This window comes from Bactrocera latifrons, unplaced genomic scaffold (assembly GCF_001853355.1).
Source record: "Bactrocera latifrons isolate USDA-ARS-PBARC rearing strain unplaced genomic scaffold, ASM185335v1 scaffold_58, whole genome shotgun sequence".
NCBI lineage: Eukaryota > Metazoa > Arthropoda > Insecta > Diptera > Tephritidae > Bactrocera > Bactrocera latifrons.
The window spans coordinates 895,384-904,896 of NW_017537245.1; the positions used below are offsets into that span (position 1 = coordinate 895,384).

Below are 9,513 nucleotides of genomic sequence, written 5' to 3' on the forward strand. Positions count from 1 at the left end.
AATTTAAATTAAGATTTAAATTGCATATAAAAAATGTTCACTAATTATAAATAATAGTAAAAATCCTAAAAACGTTGCGTGTATTTTTTTCTAATTGACTCTGCTTCAATAATAACAAACAATAATAATTTCCACTTCTCTATGCGCAGTACGTGATGGCGACACAGTGAAACATTACCGTATACGACAACTAGATGAGGGTGGCTTTTTCATTGCGCGTCGCACAACCTTCAGGTGAGTTAACGCAAAAGCCCTTTCGAATAATTTTTACAAATTATTAATTTTCCTTGTCTCCTACAGAACTCTACAGGAACTTGTTGAGCATTATTCCAAGGATTCCGATGGTTTGTGTGTCAACCTCTGCAAGCCGTGCGTACAGGTCAGTACTTCATTGATATTTACTAAATTCACCAACCACATTCACAGAATTCATCATCACACATATAGTTTAGAACTTAAATATTGTTTTTTTCGCATCAGGCATTCACATTTACTTACCGAGCATACATCGTGTTTGTTTATGTTTCTACTTCGCATTGTCTTACGAGTAACTAACATCGTCTCATACCCTTGCCTTAATTTTTTTGGATTATATGATTTTCTTTATTACAATTTTATTTATCTTTTTTGTCTTTCTACTTTTACAATACGCTCCAAAATATGTGTATAATTTTTTTTTGCATACTAAATACTACTTGGAAAAATATTTAACTAACAACTTAAAACAATTCACATTTGAAATTGCCACAAAAAATATTTTAAAAAAATAGGCAAACCAATTTGCGGGTATTTTCGAGGTAGGAGTTTGTTCTAACTAAAACACGAACCACACACACACATGCCAAACACCACCCACCAATCACCAGTCAGCAGCAGTCACCCACAATTCCGCTGTCACCTAGCTGCCTGTGTTGTGACATTCAATTAGTGTCAAAAAAAAAAAAAAAATTTGCATATATTTTCACGCCCTCATGGCTTGTAATAAATTCAAGTGTTTGCCTCTTTCACCTTTTTTTACCATATACATAAATATATTGGTGTTGTTGTGTTTATTTGTGTTGTTGTCCTCTTTAAAATGTGTCTTCTCGTTGTCGCATCACCTACTCACCTAATCGTCGTATATTTGGCTCCAAAGAATTGTACTGGCATTGCGCATTTTTTAGCGAGGGAATTCATCTTCACCACATTTAACATTTATTTGAAGCAGAAGTTTCTTATTGGCGATTTTATTGGTCAGTCATCCACAGCATTTCTTTTTGTCGACATACAATACTCTACAAAAATAAAAATACTTACAACAACAAAGGGGTCAGATTAAAGCATTTATGATGTTAGATTATCTAAGAGTAAAATGGTATCAAGGAAGTTGAATATTGAAAACTTAGCGAAGAGAAATTAACAATATGAAAATATTAAAAAAAAAGATTCGGATATTTCCGTTATTTACTCTATACTAGAAGAACTGTTAACTTCGGTTGCACCGAAGCTTTAATACCCTTCACAAATACAAAAGATTTCGTTCCAACGACTGTCGGGTCTACGTAACGGGGCGGATCCGGATTTCTTCGGCAGATTTCTGCAGGCTTGAGGACTTCATTTTGATTATGCAGTTTGTATGTCAGCTATATGCTATAGTGGTCCGATATAGGTGGTTCCGACAAATAAGTGGTGTCATGGGAAGAAAATGATGTGTGCAAAGTTGCATATCGATATTTTGAAAACTACAGAGAGACCGACGGTCATGGCCAAACCGACTCAAATCGTCATACTCGTTTATATATACATTTTATAGAGTCTTTGACGTTTCAGGTTTTTCACTAAATTAACGTAAATTCTATTATATAAAAAAAAAAAATCCAATGCTTTAGTCTGTCCCTCCACCCATCTATAACATAACGCATAAGTAACATGTACATACATACACATAAATATATGTAATTGTCTGCCGACAGCAGCTAAATGTACCGTTACACACCAGCCAATGTACATAACACGCCTACTCACAGTCCAACATAATATCTAACATACGAATGTCATTAATCGTTTTTTTTTATTTAATTTCCGCATGCAGATTGAGAAACCCGTTACCGAGGGTCTATCGCATCGAACACGCGATCAATGGGAAATCGACAGAACTTCGCTTAAATTCGTACGCAAATTGGGCTCTGGTCAGTTCGGCGAGGTATGGGAAGGCTTGTGGAACAATACCACACCGGTGGCGATTAAAACGCTGAAATCAGGTGAGTCAACAAATGCCATGTACATGCTAGACCATATTAATTCACGTTTTTTTATTTTCCAACTTAGGCACAATGGATCCAAAAGACTTTTTGGCCGAAGCTCAAATAATGAAAAAGCTGCGTCACACAAAACTCATACAGCTCTATGCTGTTTGCACCGTTGAGGAGCCAATTTACATCATCACCGAGCTGATGAAGCACGGCTCACTGTTAGAGTACCTGCAAGGTGCGTGGCCGTTCATTTTATACAATTAACAATTTATTCTTGCCATTCAGCTATGCATTCTCATTTATATACATACATACATACATACATACATATGCACATTTAAATATTTATACGCCCAAGTATTTGTATGCATTAGTTTGTAGTTTGTCATTGCGTTACATGAAGCTTGTAATGTGCAGTCGAAAATAATTTATAGTACTTGCAGGCAAGGGACGCAGTCTAAAGATGGCGATACTCATTGATATGGCAGCACAAATTGCCGCCGGCATGGCTTATTTGGAGCAACAGAATTACATTCACAGAGACTTGGCAGCGCGTAATGTGCTGGTGGGCGACAATAATGTTGTCAAGATTGCCGATTTCGGTTTGGCGAGGTAAATATGCATGTTTGTTATGGAGGTCTGCTGTTTAGCTCGTTTCTATTAGCTGTTAGACTACGCAGTTCACCGCCCAGCGTGTGTGAATCACGTATGAATAGATGAAATGACAGAAATATAGTGTGCCGTGGATTTGCAAACTAGATATTTAGAATTGTGATGAAAACGTGTTTGATCGACTTTTGCAATTATACTCATTTCTGGTTCGAAAAGTAGCAAATTAAAGAAAAATAAATCAGTTGTATTCTGTATAACAAAGAATTTCTATAATATAGTGCAAACATATGTACAATTTGAATTCTTGTTCTTTCTATCATTTTTTGTCTGAATTTCGAAAATAATTTTTATATAAAATAACAATCTTATAAAAAATCTATATCCTGCAAGATGCGCAAAAATTGATTTTATTAAGTTAAATATTAGAGCAAAGAAACATAACCTCAAAAATTTTTTTAAATTTTTTTTCTAGAAAAAGGTTAGGATAAGATACTTGTGTATCTAATTGTGCTTAAGTTTGAATTGAAAACGGTTTGAGATTAAACAAAAAAAAAAAAACCTAACCTAAAGAATTTTTGGTACTTTAATTCTAAAAAATTTTAGGTTAAAATGTACGTTATTGCATTTAAGCTTAATTGAGAAATTTTCCCCCCAAAAAAAAAAAAACAGCTTAGGATAAATTATATCCACTTGCATTAAAGTTTCTAGCACACTTCGAATTGAAAAATAGTTAGAGGTTGAAATAAAAAACCTAACTTTAAAAATTTTAGTACTCTTATATCAAAGAAATGTAAGATTAAAATATATAATATTATATGTTATTGCATTGCATTCTTGGCGCACTTCAAATTGAAAAATTCTACACATTTAATAATAAAGCGGGGCTAGTTTTCGAGAAATTTCGTTATAAAATATACACCCAAAATCAAGTTTTACTCAGACTGGTCGATTTTTGGTTGCATTGTTGCACAACTTTTTTGGCTCGACCGAAGGTTGATCCCCTTATATCAATTAGTATGTTCGGCTGCTTGTTTACGACGTCGTTTGTATAGTTTTTAATAAGAAAGTGTAGCAGCCTTTGAAAATGATAAAAATAAGCAATAAAAAAATCATAATATGATAGAACCAATTGGAAAAGTTTTATACAATAACAAACACGAAAGTAAAATAATTTATGAGCGATCTGTGAAAGGGTAGAGAAAGTGGTCGAACTTTTTAGGGTTAGAAATGGTTTATCTCGATTTCCATGAACACTACGAGTGCTATAGAAAACATTTATTTGACAATGTTGTGGTTAATGAAAATATCTTTAACTACTGTATACAGAGTTTTTCCACATAACCTGACAATTTATGCGAAAAAATCAAAAAACCCATTTTTTTGTAATAAGTATTTATGACAAAAACAAAAAACTTATGTGCGTTGAAATCTCGTCTTTCTATTGGTAAAAAAAAAAATGTATATATTACTAAGGTAGCTTTACTCGGAATTTGCAGAAGAAAGACACCAAATGCTGCCATAATTAAGAGCACCGTATAATAAACATTTGAGTTTACTTATTTGCAACTTTACTTTTATATTCTGTCATTTACCTATTTGGTTTGATTCCCGTACTTTTTATAATTTTTATGATATTTTTATATTTATGTAACTATATATTCTTATACTAATTTTTGAAATTATTTTATACTTTTAGACTTATCAAAGAGGATGAATACGAGGCACGTGTGGGTGCACGTTTCCCAATCAAGTGGACAGCACCCGAGGCGGCTAACTATAGCAAATTCTCCATTAAGTCTGATGTATGGAGTTTCGGCATTTTGCTCACCGAGTTAGTGACATACGGACGCATACCATACCCGGGTAAGTCTAAAAATTAGTATATATTTTTTTAATATAAAATCTATTTTCCTTATTCGAATTAATTCTAAATTTTATCACCTTCGTAGGTATGACCAATGCCGAAGTGTTAACGCAAGTCGAACACGGTTACCGTATGCCGTCGCCGCCGAACTGTGAGCCACGTCTATACGAAATTATGCTCGAATGCTGGCACAAAGACCCGATGCGGCGACCGACCTTCGAGACACTGCAATGGAAATTGGAAGACTTCTACACATCCGATCAGAGTGATTATAAGGAGGCGCAGGCCTACTGATAAATGCTTTACACTTCCAGCAGCACGTCTCACATTAGCGATAATATAAAGAAACCACATATACAACATAGCAATTGCCAACGCCACAGGAACAACAACATCCACAATAATATACACAATAATTTGAGTAAGATGAGTCGCAGCAGTAGTAGTATGTTGCCGATTGGTGCAACAGCTGTAGCAGCAACAACAACAGCAGCAGCACCCGCACTAAATGAAACTGCCAAAATGATAACAAAACCAACAACAACAACGTCGAAAGTGAATAGAACTGAGGCCGATGGTGCTAAGTCGATGCAAATAGCAGCAGCAGCAGCAACAACAACAACACCAAAAACAATCAAGCCAATACCAAAGTTGCGCCACATGACGAGCAAGAACAACACACATCGGCATGGTAGCAAAACAAAGCAAAGCAATTCAAAGCATCTTCCCAAATCGGACAATTAAGACTAATAACTGTTTTTTCACACACACACACACATACACACAAGACATTCATTTACTAATAATGATTAGTTGAAAAACAAAATGAAACAGCTTAATTAAAGAAAATTAAATTTGCAATTTAAAGTAATGCAAACAAAAGCGTGAGGTGAGTCTCGTGAAAATTATGTTTGTGAAAATGAAATTTGCATGGTTTGGAAAATTCCGCGAGAATTTACGAAGAGAATGTAGTCTAAACTAGTTTTTATATAAATATATTTAGCCAAAATTTTTTGTTTTTTCGATGTTTTCGTATCACCTTATTAAAATTTGTCACGTTTTCTATATTAATTTTAAAAAAAGATATATTTTTTTTTACAAAAGCCACAAATAATAATGAAAATAATTAATGTATTATTATTTATAAACTATACATACATACGCCTATATATATATATTATATACATATATTTTAAAAGGACATATTATATAAATTTTTAGGCAAAAGTAAAACGCAAATAAACGTACATACACATCATAACGACGTAGACATTGTAACAAGTCCAAGTTATTTTTGTTTTTTTGTCTTTGTATAGAGAAAACAAGCATAAATCATCATATAAACATACAAAACGCATATGCAAGTAAACACAATAATACATATATTTAAATTTAAGTAAAATTAATTAAATTTGTTTTACAACGACGTTTTGTATTGCTTATCATCACTACTTTAATATATACTTACATATACTTACATATATGTTACGCAATTAATTATACTTATGCACACAAACGTGCATACGTAAACGTATTAGCAAGCAGCAGAAGTAAAAAAGACGTAAGTGAAAGAGAACACAAATCAAAATGAATGCATGAGCTTAGCGCATACTCGTGCCTTCTTTGCGCAATTCAATATTTTATTTTTTCAATTTTTGATTTTTATAAAACTGCAAATCTTCAAACAGCAATTTAATTGTCTTTGTTTCAATACGCATATGTTTGTTATTGTCTTAGCCTACACTATGGTTTCCAATGGTAAACAACAATTATTCTACGAAATTATTATTTTTTAGCAAGTGTTTACAAAAGCTAAAGGAATCAATCAGCAGTCGCTGCAATTTATAATCAAAAGCAGTTAGCAGTTAGCATAATACCACATATTTACAAATTTGTTTATTTTGTCAAACGCAAATGTTCTATTTTTCACGCGAATGTTTTGTAATTCTAATTTTAGTAAACTTAATATTTACATACATACACATATGTATATGAATAAATTTATATTTATATATACACACACATATGTATATATAAATACATATTACCATTTAAGTAATGTTAGGTTATAATTATTATTATTACTTTTATTATGAAAGTGAATGCAAATTGAACGATTAAAATAAATCTATACAAATTTATATTACAACAAAAAACCATAAGAATTGAATGTGTATTGGATTGAATTCAACTGTGTTGTTGTGGTTGTATTACACCCTCCCCCTCCGTATAAAATGTTGGCATTTAGTATTAGTATATTGTGGATTGGCAAAAAGATAAACAAAAATCAGCTGTGGGCCAGCTGGCGGCGTGGCTGGTCGGCAGCAAGTGAGACATATGTGTTGTTGCGAAGTGCAAGTTTAACTCTTGATTAAAGTAAAAAATATGAATATGTAGTAAAAAACGCGTTGAAAAAATTGAATTTAATTATGTGTAATGATTGAATTGATGAAGCATGATTTATGCAAATATATATATTAATGAATGAATAATTGCATGCGAAATACTTATAAATATGTACGACGTAGTTCAGTTGAACTATTTTGCATTTAGCTGGAAGGCAGTATAAACGATATGTAAATAAGGAAAATTGTACTTGATGGATTTTTGATTTTAATGAAACGTTTTTTTTTTTTTGTTTGCCTTTAATGAAACGTTTTTCTTTTTAAGATTGCTTAAATTCGTTTTAATTTTATTGTCTTTGTTTGATTAATCCGCACTACTAATCTAACTGAGGGAATTTCGCTTTTAATCGTTTGCATTTATATAGCACCAAATTCGTGCTAAATTTCAATATTGCACCCTTTAATGTGCAATGGTTTAAACTACGTAGAACTAAAAAGTAAAAGCCAAGCGACTTTTTGCAAAGTTAAATTAGCAAGTTATAAACTCCAACACTTTCCACAACAACTCTGCAGTTTTTCCTCAAAATTAGCTGGCGGATGCTTGTGGTACTACATTATCATCAGTAAAGCATAGTCATAGTATGGTCGAAGCGGAGATGATAAACAGAACGGACCGGGATTTTCAAACGACCGAAGCCTGTCATCAGTTTTTAAAATTGTGGCAGGAACTAGACGAAGTATTTTCGAGCACAGGAGTTTTCGGCTTTTAACCGACCTCCTTACTGCAGACATCTGAGGATGGCTACGGTGTATACTCAAAATGTGGTGATCTAACGTCACCAACTATATTGCGAAAACAGAAATATATACGTCTGGATTGAGAGGCTACCCTAAGACCAAGTGGAACAGATCTTTACAAAAAGAAATAGATGAATGCCGAAAGTCGTGGAACGAACTTAAGATACTAGCAAAAAATAAGAGCGGACTGAAATGTTTGTTATGCTCCTAGTCAGAGATACCGAAAATGTAGTTAAATGATGAATATTTTTTATATATCAATGGTGGTCGCTGCAGTTAGATGATTTACTAACCCACAAAGAGTTGCGGTTCAAGTCTCGGCTGAGCCGGAATATTGTAATAAGTTTGTGATTCCTTTAAAAGGCAGAGAAAATTGTAAAAACTCTGTCAAATTGATGCTCAAATATGCTTTCCTTGTAAATAGGTGGCGGAATATCTCCTCTCTTCTTCTGATCTTCTGCTAAATGGATTTTTGATATTACGTTGCTTATAAAAAATGTATTTTATTCTCAAAATATTAAAACTGATTTGAATATTTATTTTACAGGCGATATTTTCCCTTATGAAATTTGTTTTTGTACAATTATTGACTACTTTGTGAAGTTTTGAGTTGAAAATATTGTTATTTTTTGTGCGTTGGTTAAAAATTCTATACGTTTATTATAAAAGCAAAGCCTAATTAAAAAATGTATATGCAAGCAACGAATTTTTTCTTGTTTCTCATCACACAAATACACACATAAATATAATACTCATTCACACTCACAATTATGCATGCGAACAGTTATTTGTGTAAGTAAATAGTTATATTATATGTATGTATATGTATAAACAAAAGTAAATCAAATATATTATGCAATTCTGTGAAGCTTACTAGTAATCCTTTCTTACAATCTAATTTTATATATACGTGTATATATAAGTATATATTATATATAACTATTTATACTTAACGAACCTATTGTTATTGAGTATTTATTTAGCTGGTAAGGCAAGCTAATTGGAGGTAGAAATTAATGAACTAGTAGCATTCTCATCGAGAGTCATGTTAGCTACAGAACTCTAAGTTGGCGGTTCTAGGTATTAAATTACTACCACTACTCTTTGAGAATGACAACTAGAACTATATATCGTCACCTAAAATGAAAACAAACATAACATATTTTTTCATAAGTTTACAGGTGAAGGAAAATTATATTATAGAAACCACTCATAGGAAACAAAATTTGAATTTTGGTTATAAAATGATTATATATGGCCGCGAGAGGTTATCGTTTTATGATACATACTTGTATATGTAATATGATCTAGTAAATCGTAAGCAATAAAAAACTTAATATGGAGTTTTTAAATTATACGTAATTTTGCATTTCAGGTGACGATATCAATTAACATTTTGAGATGTATATTTAGAAAGAATTTTACAATCATAACAGTCCGATTTTTTTTTTCAAAATTTTTTCTTTGGATTGTTCAAGCATTTTCTGTTATTTTACGAACATATGTTTTTTTGTGTTAAATTACAAATTATTTAGCTTTACATTTGTTACTCTTTATAATTACATTGAAACATTTATTACATTAAACTTAATTAAGTACTTATGTATGTCAAAAAAAAAAAATAAAATAATATAAACTCATTGACAAATAAAAAGAAAAAACT

General features: G+C 32.0%; 1 protein-coding gene across 9 annotated transcripts in view; it reads left to right on the plus strand.

Moving 5' to 3' along the window:
- LOC108974705 (tyrosine-protein kinase Src42A) overlaps nt 1-5,417 on the plus strand; it is a 127,819-nt gene extending 122,402 nt beyond the window's left edge. For 7 of the 9 annotated variants that reach the window (XM_018942710.1, XM_018942712.1, XM_018942711.1 and 4 more), the window contains 7 exons: nt 150-234; nt 301-379; nt 2,072-2,240; nt 2,308-2,466; nt 2,666-2,843; nt 4,540-4,706; nt 4,793-5,417. In XM_018942710.1, the coding sequence (XP_018798255.1) occupies nt 150-234; nt 301-379; nt 2,072-2,240; nt 2,308-2,466; nt 2,666-2,843; nt 4,540-4,706; nt 4,793-5,001 (1,046 nt within the window). In that variant the 3' untranslated portion in view covers nt 5,002-5,417. The remainder of the gene's footprint in view (nt 1-149; nt 235-300; nt 380-2,071; nt 2,241-2,307; nt 2,467-2,665; nt 2,844-4,539; nt 4,707-4,792) is intronic. The other 2 variants (XM_018942713.1, XM_018942708.1) reach the window with 1 other exon arrangement.
- The last annotated feature ends 4,096 nt before the right edge of the window (nt 5,418-9,513 follow it).